The sequence below is a fragment of the Petromyzon marinus genome, chromosome 1 (genome assembly GCF_048934315.1).
Source record: "Petromyzon marinus isolate PM22_M1 ecotype Great Lakes invasive population chromosome 1, UKy_Petmar_22M1.pri1.0, whole genome shotgun sequence".
In the NCBI taxonomy this organism is placed as follows: Eukaryota; Metazoa; Chordata; class Hyperoartia; order Petromyzontiformes; family Petromyzontidae; genus Petromyzon; species Petromyzon marinus.
Window position 1 is genome coordinate 27,284,140 of NC_133667.1, and position 27,760 is coordinate 27,311,899.

Consider the following 27,760-nt stretch of genomic DNA (forward strand, 5'->3'; position numbering starts at 1 on the left):
TGCTGGATGTAATTTCCAGCGATACGTCGTACTCAAATTGTAAATGTTGTAGACTCACCCCACAAACACACCGATGGGCGGAAGAAGTAACTAATTGGCGTTTTGTTAACGTGAAACATTTCTTACTGATTGGCCGTGCCGGGTGTTCCGAGGGTTGCGACAAAATTTACGCGATGATCTAACCCAAAAAAACCTTTATTATGAATGTTTCAGTTTCAGTTCATTTGTTTTGGTATAGCCCTGTGAAGTAATTCGGCTCTTGAATATAATACTGGTCGCGAAAGCCTACGTGTTAAACAACAAACCTTGCGTGTTAAACAACAAAACCTACGTGTTAACAACAAAAACCAGGTTGTTTTCCATTTAAAGCATTCGTGACTGCAAGGATTCATCTTCTTTGGTTCTTTCGGTAAAGTCACGTAGAATGAGAATAAAATAATAAATTGATAAAATAAAATAACACAATAATATTCTCACGACGTTTCGGCCACAACACAAGCGGCCTTCATCATCACCTTCATCATCACGACGTTTCGGCCACAACACAAGCGGCCTTCATCATCACCTGATGAAGGCCGCTTGTGTTGTGGCCGAAACGTCGGTTGTTGTTGCCGCCAGGCTGCGGGGTCGCGTTGTTCGCAGCAGAGGGCAGTGTAGCTGAATCCATTGTTATACTGCACTGCCACACATGCCCGTCCACGCTCCTCTGGCCTGACCGACGCGACGAGACTGGTGAAGTATGGTTTATTAACCATCGTGGGGGGGAAGTGGGCCTCATTCATCTGCGCAGTCTATTGAAGTCACCGTACAGGGCTGTACATGTACATTTGAGTTGTTATTGCACTTGGGATGTACATGTTTTTTTTTACTACTGTGGAATGGGACAACGCACGTAACCGAAGTTTCCTCCTTTGCAACACCAGAGTGGTTCTGTATTTTGTCAAAAGGTGGAGCGTATGAACCCAAATGATACAGTGCCGTCCCGTGCTTTGCACTGGGATTAAACCCGAGTTGGCCCAAGTCCTCTAAATTAACTGGTTTCCTTGTCATTACCGACAGATTAGCCGTGTACATTTGCAAATACCTTTTTTTAAACGTTAAAGCCACAACGAATGCACAGTCTTCGAACAATATGGTAATCGTTCAAATATCACCGTGTTGCGTGTAAAAAGGTGGCCCTCGCTCTGAGCGTGGCCACGCTCGTGCTCAATGAAACGATAGAATTGAAAATACTGTAATGTAAATAGTGTGGTACAATAAAAGACGGGGTCTGTTGATCTATTAGAGATTGCAGGGTTGGTGTGGGGGTCAGCTGTTGCCTGGGGAATACGCTTGTGGGGGTTATTATGCCTTCCCTGTTCGGTTTAAACTGGCATAGATTGTTGTTGGCTCAGGACAGTCCCAGCTCTTTGGTACAAAAGGCATCAAATGTGTGCGACAATCCCAAACCCAATCATAGCCTCACAATGTTTTAACACCACGACTGGCTGCACCTTGTAAGTACAATAGGTAATTGGCATTTGTACACAGTCCCTTTGTCCGTATTCAGGTACCTGTATTGTAATTGTGTAACACGTTCCTTTTTTTATTTTTGTTTGTTTGAAAAGAGCAGACTTTTTGTAGCTGCTCAGTATTTGGTAGACGGTGAAGTGTGTACTATATAATGTTACGTCACACTCGCATTATGTGGGTTTTTTTCAAGTCCTAAACGCACGTGCTGTCCTATAATGACAATACTGAACCCGACTTAGATAATTTAAATTGCCTAAGTTCACATTGTTTTTGTTGTTGTGTTCGTGCCTACCCAGTTAACAAGTTTTAATACAATACGTTATTCTACTGTACGTATTCAATATTGGCAAGTTTGAAATGGTTATACTTTGTTCCTTGCGATGTGTAGGCGGGGTTGGGCTGTTGAACGAAGGGCTGTTTTCAGGATGAATGCACATGCCCAAAAGAAAACATTATAAATGTATGAGTATCTTACATATTTCATGCTGGAACAATGCGATCTATTAAAGGTTGGTTTTACTGACAAACAGCATAATGAAAGAATACGTCATTGTCTAATGAATGTTGCATTTATAAAAAAATATAAACAATGAGACGCCTACAAATCATCTGCTAAAACTGATGGTTATTTCAATTGATTAAACATGCTCATGGGATCTGTTATTTGAGACAAACCCATCGAATGGTTTATACTTCTGGTATTTTCAAGAGCACTGATATTATACTTCCCGTAACTAATGTTAATCCTCTGCACCTGACTTTCATTTAAGCGTGCTGCCAGTGTTAACAGTATCTTTATAAATATTATTTTAAGAGGGGTCATGCGATGGAAAACATTACGCTTGCAAACTGGTTGGTACGTTACTATAAGGCTGTTCTTTTGTTAAGCGCAAGAATGTTGCACTTTTTTTTGCAACTAACAAGACTCTGTAAATAAGTTTTGGTCGACTGCCTAAGGACCTCCCTGATTATAATCTGGAAGGAAGTTGTATTAACCAAAACAAGGGCTTCAGTGGGTGCACATTTTTTCCTGTTGAACCAGCAAATCATGCGAATACGTGACCACAGCAAGCCCCCCCCCCTTCCTGCGCCTTATCCCATCAGCAAATCCCATCACAATTTTCACGTGTACACAGACGTTGGTTTGCGTGCACTCGATCTGGAAGAGTGAAGTTTGTGAGCAAAAGCGGCGGTGCCAGTGTTTTGGAATACGTGGCAGGCGTGGCCAGCAAGTGACTCTCAAAGACCGTGCCATTTGCGCAAAACGCATGGGAATGCCCCCCCCCCTCCCCAAATCACTTCTTTATGAGACGGTCACTCGTCAATTGCACCCCCAGCCACCCGAATTAATCGCACGGATTAAAAAAAAATAAAACGCGCGCGCTAATGTTACTGTAATACAACCCCGAGACGAAAGCGGACCGCGTGGCCACTATCTTCTTAAGCGGTGACACTTTGCGGTGTTGGTTTTTCTCTCCCCCCCCCCTTCTCCCGTCCTCCCAAAGAGGAAAAGTGTTTTGACACCTTAAGCCGTCGTCGTCTTCTCTACATACCACCAACCACCCTGGCCAGCCAGTCGCAGTTGGTGGGGGCCCATCGTCATGGTTACCCCGAAGGGAATGGAATGTCCCCCCCCCCACCACCACCACCACCTTGCATAGTTGCCTCGCCATTGGCTGCTGCATCAGCGGCGGTGAGTGGCGGTTCTCTGGTTGCTGCTGCTACCGCTGCTGGTGCTGGTGGTGGTGTATAGTGGTGGTGGTGGTGGTTTGTGGTAGTGGTGGGGTTATATAGGAGGACTCGGCACGAGCCAGTGGGGTGGGGGGTGGTGGTGGTGGTGGTGGCTGGCCAAGTTATCGGTGCGTTGCAGACAGACATATTGGATTGTCAGTGGGAAGAGTCGAGCGAGTCGAGCGGCCACGGGGTGTAGTTTGTGCTTGCTGCTGCGTTTGGCGCTCGGGTATGCGATCAGTGTAGCAGCCGCCACCGTGAGACGCCAGAATCAAGTAACAGGACACACAACAACAACAACAAAAATAACAACGCGGAGCAAGAGAGATGTCGTACGGTGGAGCCTACAGGAAGGTGGGACTTTTGCGCTCGTCTTTTTTCCCCCTCCCCATTCTGCCCAAGAGAAACGCGTGCGTGTCCGTGTGTAATTATCAGTAATTATCTCTGTATTAGCCAGGGCGTTTTATAATGTTTTTTTTTGGGGGGGGGGGGGCTTGGGAGGCAAGCACCTGTAGGAGCTGCTTTAAACACATTTCTAACTGCGCCCTTTTGGACTTTGTGGGGAGTGGGGACTGGACAGTGTTTTTCTTCTGACGTGGGTTCGGAACGCTGTGCCAGAGTGGTTTTAAAACGACGAGTTTGGTAACAGCAAAAAGTTGGACGGTCGGAGCTTGTCAATTGAATCGTGAGCTCATAGGCATGGGTAGGAGTTGTTTTTGCTTGACTTAATTTGGTTGGGGGGGGGGGAAATAGACCGTCTAGTTTTTTGTACAGACGCGAGGCAATTCGTTGATGTAGAAATTAATGATTGTGCGTTAATGTCATCCGTGCATTGATCGTACATTTTTTTTAAATATGAAAAACACGTTGCTGGCCTCAATGAACGGAATTTAAATGTGAGAGTTTAGCAACTGTATTGTGTTCGATATTACAGTAGTGGTTTTAGCACTGGTTATTCGCCCATGCAGCGAATAAATCTGCTACCTGAGTTGAATTCCTGGCCATGGCTTAAACTCATTGGCGAAGTGGTATTCAAAACCGGTTATGTGAGTGCATCGAGCGAAAAAACTTGCTCACCCGAGTTGGATTCCTGGCCATGGCTTTATAAGTCATTGGCGAGTGATATTCAAAACCGGTTATGGATACCCTTGACGAACTTGCCCTGGCCAGCACTGTTAATTGTGGCTGTGGTCAAGCAACACAAGGCGTAGGGGAAGCGTTCATCCAGCAGTGGATTGACAACGTTGTGTGTTGATTCAAGAAAGAACACCCGACGAGATGTTGCCGCAATATCAACAATGAATGTTGTGATGTTTTTAAAACGAGCATTATTGGCTCAACGTTGTAGGGCATGGGCAGGTGTTTACGATGACATTACCTGCTGCCAAGGTGACCACGTTTATAACGTAGGCCCTGAGCGTACCTGCAATTACTGTACAGGCTTACCTCATGTTAAGTACAAATTTAGCTCATCCAACAAACACAATTAAACATTGGCACACGCTTATGCAGTATTTATGATAGTGACCAAATTGGGCAATGTCGAAAATACTGTGTTTTAATTCTCAAGTTTATGCAGGCTTGGATAAAACGATTACAGTATCCTTCCGAGTACAATGCAGAGCATTTCAAGGTTATAAAACATCTGTGCTAAGTGGTGCCTTGACCAATGTGCGCAAACGTTTTAAGTTGTGATTTTTCTTAAGAACCAAAGAGTGTGGGTTGAATGGGTTTAATCTCAGACTCATTCCCACATGGGCAATTTTTTTTGTCGTTTTACTTTTAAACAATGTTATTCAGAATACAAAACATTGTGGACAAAATATGCGATTGGTCGATTGTGTTTCTGCCACTGTAATAAATCAAATTGCTGTTATGCGCCCAACAACAGATTATTCAGAGTGCAAGTAAGCCCACAAAACATTCTACAGTACTTACATTTACATGCAATAATGCTTACATGAAAACATGTCAATGAGTTAGTTTCTATATTCGGCAAATGATTAATCGAGCCACACACCACTTGAGGCATCAAGCTCAAATGATAGATTACATGTATTCCGTCGGGCATGGTCATAATGGATATGAAGGGGTTAGCTCGTTTAGATACGTTAATTGGCACATGGGAATTGTTAGAATGAAATGGTTCCCAAGAAAAGACAACTACTGTCCTTGCTGTTGTGCTGGCTATTACGCAATGATAACGATCCCTCTGTTATTTAAAGGAAATATTGTTTGTTTTTTCAAAGGAAGTGTGCTTTGTTGGCATGTTCTTGTCCGAGTCACTTAACATACATTGCACCATCGGACTTTCCACAGTACTGTGGGACAGCACTGTATCTGTACAATGCGGTGGTGGCCCTTGTGGGAGCGGCAGCAGCTTGTAATGAAGACAAAAGTATCCTATGAATGGGTGAAGCGAAACAATGGGTCATCATAACATTCCAACGTAGGAATGCATGAGGCGCCGCCAACGTCTGGTAAAGAGAAGTTAGACGCCACAGAATGCAGATAAAGTTAATAATTGTTCAAATGTCTGAAAAACATTACGTTACTGTAACGCGATCGACATTGGATTTGCAATAAGGCAACATGCCGACATTTTTTATTTCAGTTATGTCCCGGTTTAATGATTGATCCAAAGGTTATAATTGTTGTTGAATTGATAACTTCCATTGACATAGTATGGTCCCTTTTTGCTCAAAGTATTTTAAAATGAAAACTACAAGATGCGTTTAGGTTTTAACTTGGCATCAGCTGAGTATATTTACACTCGCTTAGAAGGCTTTATTTTGGATTAAAGTACTGTACATACCAAATTGTTGGAGGCCATTTAATGTATCGTGCCAAGTAATAAAGCTGCGGTCAATAGGTCTTTCCTCCCACTCTTTGCGTGACGTGTGTTGGTAGATGTATAGACTCGCAACTTCTCCTTAATGAATATCCAGCTTTTCATGTTTTATGTTCTCTGAAGGACCATTTCCCAAAACGTCACCTATTATATATATTTTTTCCTTTTCAAGGCAGTTTTTTATTGACGTATGTTGCGTTTTTTTCGTGAAGATACGTTATTGCACTGAAGTGCTTTATTTTATTACTTGGACAAATTTAATACAACACGGTACTCTGTAGAGGTGGTCGGTTGGTGGAGGTCACGCGGTGCCATGGTGGCGAGATGTTTTCTCCCTCACCTAGTATGAAGGAGAGGGCATGATTTCAACCCCGACTTTGACGCCTGTATATTTGGAGTTTGCATGTTATCCCCGTGGTCGCGTGGATTTTTTTCTTAGTCCTTCGGGTTTTCCCACATCATCTAGAAATATGCGTTTACAGTATTTGGCTGCAATACATTTCCACATGATGAGACACTTCTTTTGAGCAATCGTTTGTGGCCAGGTTGCTTCTGAAAAAGAGCTATATCGATCAGTAGGCCTTACCTGGTAAAATACAAAAAAATTTAGTCAGCACTGAGCCAGGATTTCTGAGACCGAGGGTTAGAAATCCACTTTTAAGCCATAATTTTATGAACTGCGTTGTAAAGCGTCGCGAGTTTATGGTATCAACCTGGTCACCAATGACTGCACAATAAAACCTTATATCAAATATGTTTGATTTAATTTGGGAAAATTCCAGCGCTCATAAAAACAATCTGGTTAGAATTGCGAGGTGACTAAAGATTTATTTGACAATAGCATGTTTGAAAGTGCAAGCAGATGAGATGTTATTTGAAGGCATCTCTCATAAGTAGTTCCATGAGATCTCCTTCTGCAGACCAATCTCGAACACGGAATCAGCACAATTGGAATTAAATTTGGGAACAAAATGAAAAAAATATTGCATAATGAAGTACTGCAACTTGCTGAGTTTCTATCATTAATAGAAAGTGATTGTGTATTTAAAAAAGGAACTGCTTATTCTTCACAGAATGACAACACCAGTGGACAGAATGACTTAACCCCAGTGAATGACGAAGCTCATACCAAAATGTGACATTTTTAATTGAGGTCAAGGTGAACTTGGTACGTTGATAATGATGCATAGCAATGTGCAGTGGTGTCTATGAAAACACCAATTTTGTCTTTTTGTTTCAAAATTCTGATGCATAAACCCATAAAAGGAATGGCATTAGGTCAGTAAATAGAGGGTCTCGTGATGCCATTTTTGGGCCACTGCAAGATGGTCAGTGGAGGGGGCAGGGAAGGATAAGCAAAGAGGGATGGGTACAGTTTATGTTTATACGTGGATCAAGTGCTTTAAAAAAAACTGTGTGCCCACCAGAGGAAAGAAGAAATTACGTCGTTTAACCACTGTCGTACAGTATTTTCTTGCGACCCATGTAACGCCTAACTTGTCCCGTCAAAACCGAAACGTGGACTCCCCAGTAGACTTAAAAGGTGTGGCTCCACGCAAAGAAGGCTCTATGCAGATGCGGAAAATAAACATTTACAAAGGCACTAAAGTAGTATGCTCCAGTAAACATGAAGAGAATCCGTGAACTGAGTGGGCGGAAATGGTTGCTGCCACGGAAGCGACATTAAAATTCAAAAAGGTTTCGCGACCAGAATGACGCTATAATGAGTCACATTGATGACTATACCCTTGTTTCATTGATGAGGCAAAGCATGGAATGCCGGCCATACGACAAAGGACATTGTTGGTGACATCATTGTTTGCCGACAGTAATTTTATACGATTTGCCTGTATGCGGCCGCTGTCACGTGATGCAAAAAATAATGGCCTATGTTTACGCTGCCACAGCCACCAAACTATACTCATTTTAAATCCAATTTTCTTTTGCCTTGGTTGCCTTTCCCCCTCAACCGTATAAATATGAGTATACAATGATCAACGCAGCAGCGAAAGAAATGGTACAATAATTTATCTCGCTTAGTGTATTGACAGCATGAATCGCTCACTTTAACATTCGTAGTAATAACAAAATTGTGTTATTGGCGCATGCTTGAACTACAGTACATCAATAATGTAACGAGTGAGATTTGAGCTTCTATGGCATTATTTCAAAATAAAAAAAAAACATGGCAATATTTTCGACATTTGGCCGGAATTCAATCTGAGATGAGTGAACGTGTGCGTGTGTGCTCGCCACCACCACACGCGCCTAAAGTTTTGTCACTGAATTGTTTTTGGAGGAGCCCTGCATCGTTTGTTTGGCTCGCCAGGCAGCGGAGTGCTTCCCTATGGTTTTTCTGATTTTTTTTCCCCCGAAATAGCAGTAACGGCGTATTTACTTGGGCCAAAATATTTTAACCTTCCAAACTTTGCCCCCTCTCCCCCTTTGTGCCCTTGCAACATCAGCATCGTCGAGTAAATTAGTTTTGCAGTGGTAACACCGAAGCAAGCAGGAATGATTAAATCGGTGGCGGGCAACTGATGATGTTGAGAAGGCGAGTCTTTCAGGTGTAAGTGGTAGTTAACGACTCAACGAATACAGGCATTGATGTCTGCTGATAGCATTCCTTAATTGTTAGTTTTTAGATACATTGCAGGAATCGTAACTATGCTTGTAAATATGTTGTTTTGGGATTTGAGAAACATGAAACTGGTTGCCGTGTAAGGATATTCACATAATGTTGAATTTAATTGTATCTGTTTGATGTAAATCGACGCGCATGAATGGGTGTTCTTATATACACGATGCATTTCGTTTAGTGCACAGGAGTATGCGAATTTACTTGAAAAATGTTAGCATATTTATGAAGGAAAGAGTTTGTACCTGCTGTTTTATCGGTGTGAACGTTTTTTTTAAGGTACTTTGTTATTACTGCAACACTCTGAATATTGGGAGCTTCGATATCAGACGAAGAGCTCGGTTTTACACAGATACTGTGTACGTTGTAAATGCCAAAGTGATTGATATTTGACTTTCATAAAAATGCGGATATATTCACTGCGAATTACAAGAATGTTACGCAGTATCATATTGCCTTGAGATTTAAAAAATCCCAGAGGAAAAACGCTAGGAACTGAGTGTATCCCATTACTGCATATACATTATTTTTTACTCCATGAAGTGTTTCAGTTTTTGTCGTCTTTATTGCAGCACGTTTGACTTATTTATAACGAAAATTGCATGGGCAGAATTTTACTGTGCACACACGAAGCCCCCCCCACCTCCAGGTCCATAATAATGCAACAAAAAAATCTTCCGCGTAAAATGTCATCTTGTCTGATTAAGGTCAGCAAGGTTATCAATAATTTATTGCCGAAATTGTAAACGCTGTCGCCCGGCTAAAACGTTGCAGAGATATTGGATTGCAGCGAGCTCGGTACAACTCGTTTGGTCGCTTTGATGTTTGGGAACACTCGTGGTGTTTTTGTTGTTGTTAAATTACTCTTTGCACACACATCAAGTTCTGTATTAACTGTATATTGTATGGCAATGAATTGAGTAAAACATTTGAATTCCGAGTTTTCATTTTGTATTTCGCAGTTATTTGTAGACTTCACTCGGTGCGGTCCGCTTGTCTTCTGGGTCATATCTATAAAGATGCTTTAAACTGTGATTACTTCAGTTGAAAAGTTTAAGGAACGGGAGCTTTTCGGGGAATGAAAATGTGATGGAAGCGCTTTTAATCTTGTTCCGATGCAATATTGTTGGAATCTGTTTACACATTTTGAAAGTGGCACGCACTCTACCCTGAACACAATCTGATGAGGTCTATAAGATGTTATTTTAAAAAAAACAACAACATTAATGTGTTTGAAATGCTCGGTAATGTCCAAATATATTTTAAAACACTTTTTTACTTGGTTCTTTTTTATGCCTTTTGCTGGCTGTATTTATACATTTGTAAAATTGCGAGGGAGCCTAAGCATTTATAACTTTAATTGGATGGTAAAGTTAACTTGGCATGGGCAATTGTTTTTTTTACTTTTTGGCCAATAAATTAATAATTTACCGACTTCAATTATCTACTGTTTCTGGTCTTTTTCATTAACTATAAATGCCATGCAAATGGTGTTTTTAATGAATGAAACCTTGTTTTACCTTCATAGGTAATGTATGCTAACTACACAGTGCTTTAAGATTGAGAAATCGCTAATCACAACTAGTTTTTTTTCCTGTTAATATTGAACTGGATTATGTTGACAAATGTGTTCTGAGCAAGCTGATAATTGTTCTCTGACCTCATGATATGAGCTGGCTATTCTAGCAAACTAATTGGTGTTCTACGTGCAATGGATTGAAGCCACACTGCTTTTAAACCCAGTGTCAAACGCATCTGTGGTCACGTGTAATAGAAGATGTGTTGAATAGAAAGCACACCTTGATGGAGGCTTAGGCAAACCATATGCTGTTTATCCACACGGGTTCTTTCTCAACTTGCCCTGCTACTGCATTACTTGTTTACATTTTAAAGATTGAAATGGCGTATCTATTTCCAGTTAAAGTCTTGCTTCCATTATTGCTGTCATTACAGGAGCTAAATCCATTTGTATGTCTATGAAATGCTTCACGGTAATGAAAAGTCAATTTTAATTTTGGTTGTTCTTTAAAAATGTCAATGTTCTCACCAGAACGTGAATAAAACTGTAGTTTAATGGATATTTACTCTGGCTAGGCCTCTGGACAGTTTGTAATTACTATCATTTTGTAATTTGTGCTTGTCTGTGCTTACTCTCCAGACAATTGGTAGTCAATAGCAGAATGAGGATTCGTGGTATATTTTGGCCAGGCTAATGGCCTGACAGCTGTAATTCACTAACAAGGTTGACACATTCGAATCCAAGCTTTGTCCTCTTGACTTGAGCTTAAAAAAACTGTTGATCTTTCAGAAGAATGCAGAGGGCCTCTGGGTGGTAAATCTACGTAATCTATGGAGAAGACTTCTTGTATAAATAAGTGTCAGTTGATAACAGATAACACTAGGTGGAATTTTTTTCTGTTTTTATTTGAATTGGAGATATTGGTATGTGTTTCATCACCATCACCATCTTCACGACCGTCATCATAAGGCAAATGGCTCGTAGAGGAAGGTTGCGAGGTTAAGACCTGTTCAAGGGGTCAACTTAACCCTTTGCATCCTCAGATCAAAACGAGTGCTACAGTACTTTGTGGGACGTTAACAGTGCTTTTTATATGAATAGCCAAACCTCTGCCCTAGGAATGTGATGTTTTTTTTTTACCAGTGTCGGCACAGCTGTTAAAATGAGATTGACCAGACCCCAATGATAATTGAACATGAACAGGAAACCACTGACACTATGCTGTATGAAAAGTGTTCATGATAAATACAATTGCGTTTTTAAATTGTCAAGTAAGGTTTTAACTTACTGCATTTGTTATTACAGGAAAATGTCTTATCCATTACCCTATTACCTGTGACTCCCATTACCTGCTGGAGACATTGGATTTTTCTAAACTCATATTACCTAATGCCCAATTTTTCCAATTTTCCACAATTATGTGCATTTCCCCCCATAGTTATTTGCTGAATGTGTTGTTATTGTGCTTTTTTCTACAGATAACAGGCCTTTACTGACAAAATTATCCCATTATTTATTATTTTCCCATGTGTGAGTAGAGTAAAATCATGGTTTTCTCCATGGATATTAGGATCCACTATATTTTGGCCCACATCACTCACCTAAGGATAATATGTATTCTTGTGTACTGTGTGCACTTTAGGGCTTTCTAAGAATCCTCTGCCAAGGTTTACAGTTTTGTATCCACGTTTTGCTTGTTAACTCAAATACAGTCCTGTGCTGCGATTAACCGCATGTAAAAATGCAGTACTCTCAGTTTTGGGAATGTTAGAAATACACACTTGCACGAATTAAAACTTTATTGGCATTTGCAGTCCATGTTGACTTGTAAAATAAAAGTCTGTAAATGTGCATTTTTGCGACAGGTAAAGGATTGAATATCACAAAGAATGTTTGGAATTTACATGACCCAGAGTTCCCCTTGGCAACCCTTATCTACTGAGATAACAGTGAGCAAGCTTTATTTATATATATTTTCTCGAGACAAGATGTTTGGCTGCTTTGTTGGCTAAGTATGGAATAAAAAAAGCACCTGTTTGATGACGTAGTGCTTGCCACTTGAGATTTCATGAGGGTGAAGAATGTGGATATTCTGCAGACAGTTTGTGGTATTTACGACTAAAACTTCGTTTTACTCGGTAAAGCCAACTGAGATTAATTAGCTCTTTTTCAGAAGCGACTTTGCCACAAATTATAGGATCATGAGCTCTAGTGTTTATTTATTTATTTTCGACCTTGATACAATCGTAGACCAATCACTGGTGTTGCTGTGGAGAATATATATAACAAATGAAGCAGATAATGTCCTTCCATACAAAGAGTAAAAGTTATTTTTTTTACACAATCCTATCAGTCGCAGTCTTCCGGTGAGTGATATTTCGGCAGTATTGGTTTAACACGGGAAAACTAGTCCAGAATGCCCTCGTTCTATATCAAACTAATGCTGAAAAAAAAAACTTTTGGATAGCCACGTGGCTGATGGGATGTGTAAAATAACCAAAACCTTTCGTGCGGAGGGAAAGATTTGAGAGGAAGGCTTTATTGTCTGGTTATTTAAGTTCTGATTAAAAAAACTGAGCCTTTGTGAATCACTAAAAACCATCTGCCACAACCTCAATGTAGTAATGTACAGTACAGTCCCTCTAAATGTGTATAAAACTTGTTTGGAATTAAGTGAAGAATACTGCTTGTGTTTTTTTTTTACAATCTACAACGTTGCATAATTCTCATGAAAATGGAAACCATTTTCCAAGAATCTCTTTTTAAAATGCAATGTAAATGATTTCCATTCTTTAAAATACGAAACAATTTACGTAGCTGAGTACACTTGCTGTCATGAATTAGGGAATGTTATGGACTGTTAAAGCAGTATGAAATGCCCAATTGTGGTTGAGCTGTAGCAGATTGGCATGAGGATATTTTATTGTGTTCGCCAAGTAAGCTCTTGAGAAAATGCTTTGACCCTACTGCTCTTACGTTTTCTTCTGAATGTATGGTTTAATGCAGGCAAGGTTATTTAGAGGTGTTCTCCTTGTGGCTGGAGATTCCTAGTCCACTCAGCAAAGTTATTTATAAAACATAATTTAATATTGTTCTTTACAGCAATCCTTACAATTTCTTGTAGTTGGGGATGGTTTCCATAATTTGCATTTTTATTCTCATTGAGTTTTACCAGTTTCATGCTGTCAGCCCAATTGCTATACAGTGCTAGCATATGTGATTGCTATATATGTGCTTGCTACCATATGGTGGTTGTCCTGTTGAAAACTGTCCCCTGTATAGTACGATGGAAATTCTACCACTGGCTCAGGACTGCCAATACAACTGTGCTTATTGGAGCTTGTGAACATGTGTATCTTCGTGGACTGACAAACCTGTTTTTATAAGGACCGATATTGTATCGTTAAATATATATTTTTAGCATATATTGCATGCAGTATTTCATTGAAATCGATTTTCAATATTCCAAGCTCATTTATTCATGGTTGAACACGTAGGCTTTCGCGACTAATATCCATAATACAGGTTTTTTGGGTTAGATGGCATAAATATAAATGTCGTTAAACCCGCCACCACCCGACACAGCCATTTAATCTGGTTGCCGCCTGATGATGCTGGTTGTAATTAGTGGCGAAATGTTGTACTAAGATTGTAAATGTTGTGAATTTGCTCTCCAACACACCGGTGTGCTGTACTAGTAACGAACTGGCACGTTCTGTTTACGTGACAAACCTTACTAATTGGCTTTGTCGAGTGGTGGTGGGTTTAACGACACTTATATTTACGCGATCTAACCCCAAAAACCTGTATTATGGGTTATTCATGGTTGTATAAAGGCAATGCCACTACATGCTCCTACTGCTCCTAACATTAGCCATCGTCAACAATGTGAGATTGAATAACATTTTTTTGTTGGTCGACTGGTGGCCTGTTTGATAACATGCGAGTGGAGACAAGTTCATTGATGGGATATTGGCAGATGCTGTGGAAGGCTTTAACTCACCTTGACTTTGAAGCATTGAGCCCATTGCTATGACTGGAGGTTGTGAGAAGGCACATGCTTGTAGCAGTCACATTACCAGTTAAAAAAGTAATTAAAAACATGGTGCATAGACCTACTTAGTCGTTATTTAACACAGCAGTGTAGTGTGATTAATTTGTGTTTACATGTTGTCAATTGAGCAATTTGCATAGCAATTCCCACTTTATGGCAGGCTGTTAATTCTTGTGAACTAATTTGAGCAGTAAAACTTCTAATTAATTGCCTGTGGCCTTGTGTTCCCATTTCTGTAGCCCCTGAGAGGGCGGCGTACAGTGCGATTTGACTGGAGCTTAATGATTCTGGCAGGTCGTCGGGCTGTGTCAAGGGAGGATATCGCGCTGTTCGGGGTGATCTATCACACTCAATCGAACCATTTTGTGCCAGGGGTTGCTGTTTAGTCTGCGTCCACCGTGAATGGCAATGTCAGCAGACATGCGATCCCTAAAAAAACACAATAGGTTATCGTGCTCATTGGTATGTTACGTGCACGGAATTTTTTTTTACACTTGTGCGCTGAACTCTTCAAATGTGAGTTTGAGTATTTGTAAACCTAATGTATATGTTGTGCCAGTTTTTGTCAATCCACTGCTGGATGAAGGCCTCCCCCAGCGCACTTGTGTGGTCGTATTTGATCATACATAACAAGGCAACTCAAAGTGGGTTGGTGAAGGCGGGAAGCATCGGTGCGGAAGTATAGTTCTACAATAAATGTATCCACGCTGCCCACCATGTATTTGTACAGTCCTATGCAAACTCGTTTTTTGCGTGGTGGTCAAATACAAAGTTGATTTGGTTATTTCATAACCTAATTACGGCATGTCCTATACAGTAATGTAATGCGTGAACTTCTTGCCCACCGTACGTAGCCAACCGTGCTAATCGGAGGTGTGGAAGGACATCAAGCTGAACACGAAAATCAGTTCTAGAATATTGTGCAGCTATTCAATCGGCAGGTCGCGTGTGGTGGGGGTAAAATGTGGTTGTTCTCCCCGCTGCCAAGAGGCCTGGACAGTGTGGAATTATGCCGAATACCCTCTAGAGCAGTGGCTCTTAACCTGGGGTGCAAGATGCCATTTCTGCAGGTGCCGAGACATGCCAGATCTTTTTAGAAGGTAAATCATTGAACACAAATTAGCACACAGGCACTTAAGTACAACTACTTTGTTTCTTCAAACCTTTATGAATAGTATAATTTTTTTTTTTACGATTGAGAACCAAAGGGGGGTGCAAGGCTGCATTAAAGGTTAAGAACCACTGCTCTAGAGGATTATCTGGAGCTTCCTCTAGTGCAAGGGTCCCCAACCCCCGGGCCGCGGACCGGTAGCGGTCCGTAGCCTGTTAGGAACCGTGCCGCACAGCAGGAGGTGAGCGGTGAGTCCGCGCGTGGCCCGCCCCCATTATTTATTTACCACTTCCGTCTGCGCCTCTTTCCCACACTGCCCAACTTGTCTCAGTCAGTTTTGGTAAGCCCCACAAGCTAACCCTGGTAGCCAAAATGAGTAAAAAACAAACGTCGCTGGAGAGCTTTTTTGAAAAGGGGGAAAGACCCAATGATGACCCCCCCCCCCCCCTGGTCCGTGAAAAAATTGTCTTACACGAAACCGGTCCCTGGTGCCAAAAAGGTTGGGGACCGCTGCTCTAGTGGATGCCCTTTCTCTAACAGTGGTGTTGAGTCAACAATTTCCAGGGTTGCATCTTTACCTAAATAGTACTATAATTAAAATAATAATCTAAGTTTTGTATTTTTTTCTCAAGCTTTTTTCTATTTTAGCAAGCCCCATTGAGCTTTAGAGTAGCTCTTTTTCAGAAGCGACCTGGCCACATGATAGTTCAACGAAGTGGCTGATGTGGGAATTTACGAGCAGCCAAATACTCTAAACGCATGTTTCTAAATGTGGAGGGAAAAACCGGAGAACCCGCAGAAGAACATGCAAACTCCAAATATGTAGTCATCGTTAGAGTCATAAAGTGACTGCATAGCTTTGTGGTTAGCATGTTTCTCACTAAGCCAGTTTATACACATTCAAATTGGAAACTGCCCATCAGCAACATAAGTAGGACTGCATTATAAAGTAAGAGCACATTCTGTTCTGTAGTAGGTACTGCGTTTTCGGCAATGGTCTCTCTTCAGGGTAGACATTTCAACTGGTTAAGTAAAGCAGCTGTCTGGTCGTGTACTTGTGTTACCAAAGTGTGTCTGAATGAATATTAAACACTGGAAAATGTAATTTTCAGGAGTTGGCTCCTGTGTTGGTCACGGAGCCAAAATCCAACATTTAGAAAATTATTTGAAAGTGTACAGATTTATAGATTGCGTACAATAATGGTAATTAACTTTTTATGCATATTCACTTTGCTAAAGGGATTAAAATGTATGTTGCATCTCAACAGATTCTAAAGGGGTCATGTGGAAATTCATGTCTTTATTTTTATGATGACTGAAATAAGCATTTATTTTTGCATACAAAGAGGTATGTTGATCATTGTTAAACAAATTATTTTTTGATGCTGCAGTTGGTGCACAAATAATAAACTATACATATTCGTCAATAACGCTGCTTTAAAAGTAAAACATGTAATAGGTGACGTTTTGGGAAATTGCCCTTCTCAGTTATGTGCAATGAAGAAGGGCCATTACCAGGAATGTCGCCTATTATATATTTTTCTTTTTAGACAGTACCATTGGTGAATGAGTATTGTGTGCATCCTTGTGGTGGTTAAGTTAATAGTCGTCTACTCGTGTAACTACTAATCTACATGCAATATCCATATGTTGTGCCTTCCATTACCAAACCAGTCATGTGTTATTATAATTTGGTCCAGCAGATTTTGAGCAGGCTCTATATTTTATGTTCCATCTGAAGTTTTTGAGCAAAGGCATACCGAGCTCATTTAACGTGTATTAATTTATTATTTTTGGGGGGGATGTTAGCAAAGTGGTCAGTTTTGGTTCACGGCACATTCAGGAAAGTGGCCAGGGTAAACTACTTATTTGCTATCTGTTCCTTGCAATAGAGTACTTGACTTTGCAATCTGACTGTTTTTCAAGTGCTCTGAATTGTACTCTTAGGCGTTAATTATAGTGTATGACATTTTCTGGCTCTTGGACATCTGAAAAGTAAAGATGGTTTAAACAAGCAAGTTTGACAGGGCATACTGGGTATCTCCCCCCAAACATTGGTGCATATTTTTTAATTCTAGATTTGAAGCTTTCGTGACTGCAAGGATCCATACTCTTTGGTTCTATTCAGTAAAGTCACGTAGGTAAAAAATAAAACGACAAAAAATCACAACGTTTCGGCCACAACACAAGTGGCGTTCATCAGGTGAAGGGACCGGACTGTCCTGAGGACAGCAAGCCCAGGTCGCGTCCTTTAAGCTGTGTGGGAGGAAACAAAAGCGCCTTGACAAAGGAATTAGCATAAAAATGAGCATGATGTACGTAGGAGGTACATGATGGACCGGCGCGGGGAGGGGGAGTTTACGTAATGTTGGTTTGAAGGGAAAATAATCAGCTGTGAAAGTTTGGGATACCACTACTTGAAAAAATATACTGTACCATTGAAAATTAGTTTAATGTTTGGTTTGATTTAAAATATCTTTCCAATGATTGCTTAATTTGAAACCATCCTCTCGGTTGAAATTGTGTCTGTGTTTGTAAATCTGAATTGCCTCGTGGACAAATCTCTGATAAAAACCCGTGGGTTTGCAGAGAACCTTGGTATCGGAGAAAACTATATCGTGATCACCCACAGCGTTGTAACAGTGATCAGCTACGGCAGAAGAATTCGTTCTGCCGTGTTTCAAATCTGATTTGTGCTCACGAATTCGGTCAGAGGCATGTCATTTCGTCTCCCCGATATAGCAGTCACCACAGGTGCAGCTCAATTTGTAAACCCCGGGGTACTGTAAGTCAGGAATGACATCCTTCACGGATGGGATCAGCTCACGGATTTTGTGTACTGTATTGAACCGGACCAGGATCTTGTGTTTATTTAGTATTTTGGAGATCTTTTTAGTAACGCCTGCTATATATGGTAGTGTGATGGTTTTGATTGGAGTATCAAGTGGTTGTTTCTGTATGGAGGGAGAAACAGCTTGGCAGATGGTACGGTCAGAGTATCCGTTCCTCTTGAGGGCCAGATGTACATGTTTTAATTCACTGGTCAGGTGGTGTTGGTCTGAAATGCAATGAGCCCTGTGGTATAACGTTTTGATGAGAGAATTCTTTTGAGTCGGGTGGTGGTGGGAATCATGTTTCAAGTAGGAATCTGTGTGGGTGGGTTTCCTGTAGATAGAATGTCTCAATGAGCCATTAGGTCTCCTCTCAAACTTGACATTCTCTCTCTCTTGTAAACATCTTAAAATGGCGAACTTTGTGCAATGTTCTCAAACGTCTGACTGTTATTTTTAACTTTTGGTATTATAAGAGTACAAATACACTATTATATGGTACATTTGACCATTTGCGTCATGGATTTAAATACAATTAAGTGCAGTATTGCTGTGACAATCAATCTGCATAGAGAGCTCTGTTTAGCTGGCTTAATGACTGCAAGTACAATTGGAGACCTTTCCTCGCTATGCTTGTCACGTGTGGAACCTGCTTATGGCAGTGGTGCTGAGGAATGCTGGATATGCGTCCAAAAAACTGGTACTGGTTGGGAATGTGATTTATTTTGCTTTTTGCTGCGGAGCATAATCGGCTGGGTGAGTTGATGCAAGTTGAGGGGTGCTCATGTCTCTCTCCCTCCCTCGCCCGAGCCACAAACTCCCCCCCCCTGCCTAGTCCGCCACGGCAAAGCCCTCCCTGGCTTGTTCATGGTTGGGGCCTGCCTTTTTAATTTCCTGCCCCGTGCTCGGGAGCACTCTGGGGGCTGCATCCATCATTCTTTGCTATCGTGTGCGATGAAGTCTATCAAAAAGTGGGTGGCAACATTGACAGCCGTAAAGGGTGTGATGAGAATCGTAAGTAGCTTGAGATATTTGTCTCGATGCTTCTATAAACGCACGGCTTTCTATGTAAATAATGTAAAGGAATTTTATTGTACTATATCTTGTACTTTTTGGGAAGCATGTTTGTTTTTGTAATGTGGCAACTTGTACCGGGAACCACCATATATTGTTTGCGTTATTTAGTACATTTTTGAATGAAGTGGAAATTACAAAAAGTTACGGCTTTATCCAACTGCATGTGCAGTACCCACCGTACACGAGTTGTTGAGAAAGAACAGAATGTTGTGGCTATCAGATACAAAATCTAATAACTTTTGAAGGTTTGAAATGTATTGCTGTTTTTTTAAAAATTGCTCGTGCAAGAATTTTGTGAAAATAAATGTACTTTTTGTGCTGACATCAAACGGGAAAAAATGCCCACTTTTAATTTTGCAGGAGAAAACACTGACACAGTGGCAAAAATGCTTCCAAGTTGTCCACTCAAATGATATGCTGCTCTATGAAATACGATGTACTGACAGGAAAACGAAATGCCAAACATGGCTTGAAAAAATATCAGTGTTTCTGTGCTGTAAAATGAACATAATTCTATCGGTTATTTTGTCATGTAGTTGCTTTGCCAAAAAAAGATGACACTTTTTTAAAAAAAAGTTAACATTTTACATCATATATGCATACGTATTATGAATTAATTTAGGTATGATATATGTCTTATATATACTATAATTATTATGATCTGACGAAAAGTAATATTTATTGTTGCATTAACCGTGTCAGAAGGAAATTTTCAGTAGTTTAGCATATGGATGTGCAGCAATCTGTGCTTGAGAACCTGATGATGAATAAGTATGTGATATGTAAATATGTAATTTCTCATTTTCATAGACGGTAATGTGCTCATTAATGATGACGATGACATCAAAGGGACTTGCATTGCACAGTTGAATTCCAAAAGCAACGTTACTGAAATATTGCTTACATAATGATAAATAGTAACATTGGCAAACCAATCACAAGTGTGCAACTGTGTTTAACAACAGTTCTTTGCACCACTGGGCAGTGATCACTCAATCGTACCATGTCATGGAACATTGTGACAGTCATATTTTGAAGTTGACAAGTTTTGATGGACTTGACATAAATAGCCTGGGGTTTCTGGTCCCCTCGTTATAATAATTCCTCTCTGCCCTCCAGCCGGAGATGCTTATAACCAATAGAATAACATCGTGCTCAATGTGCAGTGAGTCGCAGCTGAATAAGCGGTGTGTGCATGAGCGGCTCAAGTGTACGCATGCTCGTGTGCATGAGCAATGTGTATGCCCACGTGTGTTAGCGTGCATGTGTAGAGAGAGAGCGAGGGAGTGTTTGGGTGGATGGTGACCACCAGGCTGTATGCGGAGTGAGCGCTAAGCCTTCCTGATTAAATCCCTGCTGCACAATAATCCACACCCCATTGAGCGGTGCACGTGGCCTCGTATGCACGCCACCAGTTGTGGACAATTGCGTAAGCCAGCAGTTGCATTTACATGCGCGCACACACAAAAAAACACAAGAATAGATTGTTTTTCACATATACAGGGCCCTATGTATGCCGGGCATCACTTTATATCACATCTCAATTCAAAAATTTGAAAGGACCCTCCAATAGCAGCTGTCCCCTGCCAGTACGGGGCGATGATTGATCCCAAATGAGTCACGCATACGTGCAAAGCAAAGTTAATTTTCACTTTTAATTAATCTCTGGTGACTTTATGGCACAATCTGCCATCTAAGGCGCTAGTACTTCGAATAAAGTAATACAACAATACTAGAAAATATAACATCTGTTTGAAAAAAATGCAATTTAAAAGCACAAACACAATTCTTAAATTAATTTCCCACCACCATCCTCCACACCCGTCAGTGCATAAAACACGTGGTTGTAAGTTTATTGGTGTAGGCAAGCATATAGAGATGTGTTTTTAGTCGTAGTTTGAAGTTAAATATCACTTATAGTCTTCATAAGCTGTTGGGGCAAGTGCTATTGGCGAGGACCTTACGAGAGGGTAGTGTGGTCATACTACACCCGGTGACATATGTCTCTCCAAGTTGGAATAGTTCTGCACCTTACCAGGTACTCTCATTTCAGGCTGTGTTGACCAAAGGGAGACCCAGAACTTGTTTGGATATTTGCCACGATATTGGCCGTGGACGAGAATCAAAATCAGAGTATTTTTCAGAATATTTATTTACGCTGGAGGGATCCATTGAGCTCTGAAGCTCTTTTTTTTCAAAGATGTCCACTACATAATCTAATGTAGGCCGTGGGTTCGTAGAACAGTGCGTGCTATCCACCACACTCGCACGCTCCCCCTGAATTCCTCGCCTATCTTGTCATATCCTCGCTGCCTCATTATCCTTTAGCCACGCCGACACCCATCATTCCTATTTTTTATTTTGTTTCTACCTACGTGACTTTACCGAAAGAACCAAAGAGTAACCAATATTCCCTTACAGACAGCAATAGTCTGAGTGAAATGTGTTTACACATGTTTCTAATTGGTTCTCAATATTCGAATCCAAGTTTCCGTTAAAAGTGTTTGAGGTAAAGGTGCCAGGATATATATCACGTACAAGCAGTTCTGCATGTTCTGAAACGTCTTGGTAATGAGTAGCTTTACACATGGTAGTGGGCTGAATACATATAAAAAAATACCATTTATAAAGGTCCAGAAATAAAACATGATGATGTTTTAATGAGTCCGGTTGCTTTTATAATTAAGGAGTTATTTTTTTTAAACCAATCATGGCTGCTGTGACTGTGGACTGCAATTGTATATTATGATACATTATGTTTTTGTTTTTAAATGCAGTGCGGTCGATTGCTGAGTCGCATGTGGTTGGCACAGCGTTGGCACACCCAAACCTTTATTACCACCTTAGAAAATATATACTACGGTGAATATTAACTTGCATCCATGACTGTTACCTACAATTCCTATTAATGACAGCTCCAAATTGACAAGTTAAAAAATCATTATCTGCAGATGTGTGCTTCCTAATACCAACGTTTTTTTCTGTTCTGGAAATGAGGAACGTTATGGAATGGAGTCAAATTCATCATTCTCCGTTTTATATGTCCACGGATGATTACAGGATATGAAGAATTTGTTTATATGTAAAAATAATAGGATCCATCGGTTGGTTGCACTCCCTACATTTTGTGGACATTCACACTTATAATGTGTATGTGGGTGTAGTTTTTCATATGGTGTGCTTCATTTATAATGCAAACATAGTTTTCCATAAAATACTGCATGAATAATAAATGTGGTTCATGCACTATAATGCAGATGGTTCGCGGTATGTAAGCACACGGTAAAAGTTAGTGAACCTGAGGAATGCACCTGGCATGAGTTGGGGGAGTGCGCTTTTGACCTAATACAAGCCACTCGTGCGGCATTTCTGAGGGGTGACGTTGTCTTTGTTAAAATAAGACAGACCCTCTCACACAGACTCTGTTCCCGCTCCCCAACTAAGCCATCAATTAGGAGGAAGGGAGGGACACTGGTCATTTCCTCTTCACTGATTCGCTGTCTGCTATGAGTCGTTAAGTCGGCTGGTGCTCGCACTTCTCTGAGCTAGTTTGTTTCCTACATCCTTGGTATAATTAACAAGTTTTGTGTCCGTTTGTCATTTGTATCCCAGTGTGCTGAATGTATAATTTGCTGCCACCAAGGTTTAAAAATACACACTACTGTGGAATTATGTCAGAAGTCACTTAAACTGTAATTTAGATAGATTAGACTATGACAGAGATGGGGTGAAGAATACAATTGCGAAAACAGCAACGTAGATACATTCTTCAGCTGCGTTGTGTGCATTCGTGTGCGTCACCGCAGCGTTACATATGTGGATCAACATTTCCCTGAAATTCCTTAATCTTTCGGCTTAATTTTTTTCCTTCAGATTATGGAGGGGGATGGTAGAAAGGCTTTGTGTCATCTTTTGTGTTGCACTCCTTAGATGCCTGCTTTATAATCCTGTAATGTCCCTTCTGATCGATCGGCAAGATCTGCCACACTGCAGGGCGTGTTCAAGTGGAACATGTTTTCACGGTAAAATTGGGTTTTAACGTTCATTCGCCCATGTGTGTCTTGATCATAGAGCCCAGGCATGGAGGAGACCGAGATATGGGAACAGTACACCGTGAACCTGAACAGGGTGAGTCAATGTTTACAGAGGCTGATGTACTCCCAGAGCCTTGGGGCAGTGTTTTGTTTGTAAACGGTTGGGACAGAATGGTTATAATAATTATCTCATTCAGATAACAGAAGACTCAAATTATTATATACCGTGACCAAAACACTTTATTTTGAACAGCCAAAAATGTAAGTTCATGCCAAACAAAATGGAAATTCTCTATTTTATAACACATTGGTTTTCATAGTTTCATATGCTTCATGGATGGTAACTTCGACAATTAAATTTCATTTAAAATACCTTTTCACTCTGTTTAAACGTATCATCTGAATTATGATGTTGAAAACCCCGCAAAAAAATATTTTTTTCGCAAATATAAATCCTGTTGATAAAATGTTTGTTACTTTCACTACTCTGGGACGTTTTTGCCAGTATGAAAAATAGGATAGTTTTTACACTTTCTGGCAAGAAAACAGGTATTAAGACGTTCAAACACCAACTATATATTAACTGCACATATTATCAAAGCATGTTTGTTTGCATATTTTGTCACATGTATGTGAGTCCTTTAAAACATATCTGTTTGGTGTTTGAACATCTTAACACCTGTTTTATTTCCAGAATGGTTAGAGCCTATTCTTATTTTTCAAGAGAAACGTTGTGTTTTGTAATTGTCCTCTCATCCTAGGCTCCAGGAATGGGCTTTGGGATTGCCGTGTCAGGTGGGAAAGACAACCCTCATTTCCAGAGTGGAGAGACATCCATCGTCATCTCGGATGTTCTGCAAGGAAGCCCTGCAGATGGCCTGCTCGAGTAAGGACAAAACGCCTCATCATGAAAATCGCATGCTTGATAACAGGATGGAGTTACTTCCATCTAAAGCACTGTTATTCTCTAAAAACGTGATTTAGAAATAATCTACAGAATGCTGACCAAGTTTTTTAGTAAAATAGTTTACTTTTAGACGAACAATGCTTATATTTCAACACTTTGGTTAGTTGTGTGCGGTGACACGTGCCTATAGTTCAACAACCTAAAAGTGGAGTGTAATGGATTGGTTCGTGAAACCTACCTGCGGGGGTCATCAAAGTGCCTATAGGAAGCAGAATACGAATAGCTGTTGACCTTATTCTACTCTTGACATGTATTACTTTGCTCTGCATGCTTCAGTTTCCTCCCATCCGCAAAATAATTCTCAAAAAGGAACTGGCCAAACATCTGAATAGCCACTTATGGAAATTAGTTTTGAGCGTTGAGGAGATATAAATAAATGCGAAAGCGTTGTCAAACACCAGTGCGACTCTACGTAAAACACTTGACCCAATCTTTGAGCATAAAAGTGTGAATGAAGGTCTTGTTTTTTTTAATGCTGTAATTAGCAATGCCTTAGTTTGACATCGCAGAAGGGTGCATGACTCACAAATGGAAGGTTGCGATTCATGTGTCAGGTCGGGAGTCTGCATCGACCCCCAGGGGTGATAAAACGAAGACCGCTTTGGTTGTACTGCTAGGAATTACATTTCTAGCACTGGCTGAAAGCAACACCAGATATTCATTGCACCAAGCTAAATTGAATCGACACACTGACAGTGATATTCACAGGGTTACTTTAAAACCTCATCTTCACGACTCTCAACTGAAAGTGTTTTCTAATAGCACAAGCTAAAAATAATTATAAGTTCATAATTATCCCAAAATGATTGTTCGGTAATGCTTGTTTATGTTGTGTTGAGAAATTGCCATCAACCTTTTTTTCTCCCAAGATTCAATCAGTTCTCAACCCAACTTCCATTTCATAGAATAACAAATACAATGTTAAATGGGCTCGTACATTTTCCTAAACTATATTACTACTACGCCTTGCCACAGTTTTTACAATTTAAAAAAACTTTGCGATAGTCCCTTTTTCCTATTAAATGTAAAGCGTCTCACATCCCTTTATGAAGAATAAAATAAAGAAAACAAATCCCGCCATTGTTACTTATGCAGCTGGGGACCAAATGTAGTTTTGGAAAGCTTCCTTTTAGTTCTGCCGGTGCAACCTTGTGATACAATTTCCTGCACCAGTAGAAACCTCTGGTATTAAAAGGACAATGTGAAGACCTAAAGTTAAATCGTGGGCATTCATTCTTTATTCATTATTGTGTTAGCGTGTACAGTCTTAATGTTTAATTTGCTATTAAAAGCACGGAAGCATCTGCTGCATTATTCATGTATGGCAATGTAGTATTCACATTTTGCACAGTGATATATGATGATGCGTGAAATACCACAGAGATGATAGCCCCGACCAATCGATTATTAATTACTCAAAGTTGAAGTGATTTCCTGCTAAAATAAAGAGTAGAGGTCTTCTCTTTACAGCCCTGAGTTGCTGGGCTGTAACCGGAAGATGAGCACCACATTAGGGCGAGCCTATCAATAAAAAAGGCCACTGTTGACGTTCCCTGCAAAGTGGTACTCATTTTTTTTTACCCTAGTGTGATGATGGGCTGAGTCGTCACCCCAGCCAAGATTTGAATTTGCATCTTTCCAATTGTGAACCGCTTACCCTATTGCCAAGCCACCTGACCGGATGTGTGTATGCTTGTATGTCTGTGTGTAGTACAGATGTTTTGGTGACTTGGCATGGTTTCATGCTGTCAACAAAACACCTGACATATATGTGGCTACAAATAAAAACATTTAATGACAAGAAAAAATGTTGTGGTTGAATTCTTACGGGTCTGTATTTTGTTTCTGTGAACAGTGAGAATGACAGAGTGGTCATGGTGAATGGAGTGTCAATGGACAATGTAGATCATGCATTTGCTGTCCAGCAGTTGAGGAAAAGTGGAAAGACTGCACAGATTGTAAGTACATTTTCTTTCATGTAGCGAAGTTAATTTATTAATTTAGCAGTTATTTATTTTTGAAGAGTCCACCAACCAGGGGAGTTCTGGACTTGGGAAGGGACCTTTCCTGCCTTTGTCTAATTTGTTCTTAAACCGTGCAGCACTGGAGTTTGTCGTTTCCTTGTGCAAAGACGGAATTTTGTAGAACAAAGAACTTCCCGCTGAGCTGCCTCACAAGAATATTTAGTCGTTTACTTTAACGTTAATAAAAATGGACGATTCTTTTGAAGTCATAATAAAATACTTTTTACTGTAGCCAAAACTGCTTATAAGGAGGTACATTGCAGCCGGTTAATAATTATATAATTAAAGGTTCCCCCCACAATCCGCTACATTAACTTAAAGACTTTTAAATACAACTTTTTGTTCCACCGTATGTATCGCATTTTCACCATTTTGTTCTGTTTCACTTTTGTCAGACGGTGCGTCGCAAGAAGTTGGTTCAGATCCCCATTTCGCGACGGATGGACCCGCAGCTGCAGCCACGGCGTGACCTCGACCGCTTGGACCACCAGCGCCACCACCACCACGACGACGACGACGACGACGAGGACGACGACATGGACGTGGGCTTCCACCCTGACGACGACGACGACCGCCGCAACCACAGGAGCGGCCGTAGCCCCGTCCGCTCGGGCCGCCGCAGCAGGGAGTACGGCCTTGACCAGGTCGGGAGACGCAGCAGGGATCCCAGCGTTGACCGCGACAACCGGCGCAGTTGGGAGCGCAGCCTCGACAGGGGGGGGGGCGGCGGTGGTGGCCGGCAGCGCAGCGTGGATCGGAGCAGGGAGCGCAGCCTGGATCGGAGCAGGGAGCGCAGCCTGGATCGCGATCGCGCGGCGCCGCATGGACGCATCTGGAGCCAGGGCCGCAGTCAGTCGATGGGGACCCTAGACTCGACTTCGCCCGTCCGCCCGCAACGCCCCATCAAGGTCACGCTGGTCAAGAGCAAGCCCTCTGAGGGTGAGACACCACTGCGTTAATTATAATTAAAAAAAAAAACTCTTCGCCCCGGATGACGTACAAATCTTCTCCCTCTCTCTTGCCCCTGGCGTCCGTTGTCAGAGGAGCCTCCTTTAACGCCGATAATTAAATCTGGGCTCGCAAGTGATTTGCCCGACCCGCAGTGAGGGTGGGAAGTTACATTAGTGATAATAGTGGTGGATTTAACCAATGTGTGGTTCCCTTTGTGCTGAATTTTTGTAACCGGATTTTGGCTACACGTTCTCTGTTTACACATCAGCTTTCGATAACGGCGACACACGTGGCCATGCTCACACTTGCAAGTGCCATATCTCAGTGCTCGTTTCGTGCATGCTTTTAGATTCGGGAATTAAATCAATCTCGTTTATGGTGGTGTGTCTCGCCCTAATTGAGTGAGTGCATAGGTAGTACGTGGGTGCTTTGGTCTTATTGCAATTGCTTTTTAGATTTG

General features: G+C 41.0%; 1 protein-coding gene across 5 annotated transcripts in view; it reads left to right on the plus strand.

Moving 5' to 3' along the window:
* LOC116939131 (tight junction protein 1-like) overlaps window positions 1–27,760 on the plus strand; it is a 74,822-nt gene that overhangs the window by 1,467 nt on the left and 45,595 nt on the right. Inside the window, exons 1-5 of one of the 5 annotated variants that reach the window (XM_076066440.1) lie at window positions 3,210–3,597; window positions 23,396–23,452; window positions 24,120–24,244; window positions 26,181–26,283; window positions 26,745–27,288. In XM_076066440.1, the coding sequence (XP_075922555.1) occupies window positions 3,571–3,597; window positions 23,396–23,452; window positions 24,120–24,244; window positions 26,181–26,283; window positions 26,745–27,288 (856 nt within the window). In that variant the 5' untranslated portion in view covers window positions 3,210–3,570. The other 4 variants (XM_076066434.1, XM_032947175.2, XM_076066444.1 and 1 more) reach the window with 4 other exon arrangements.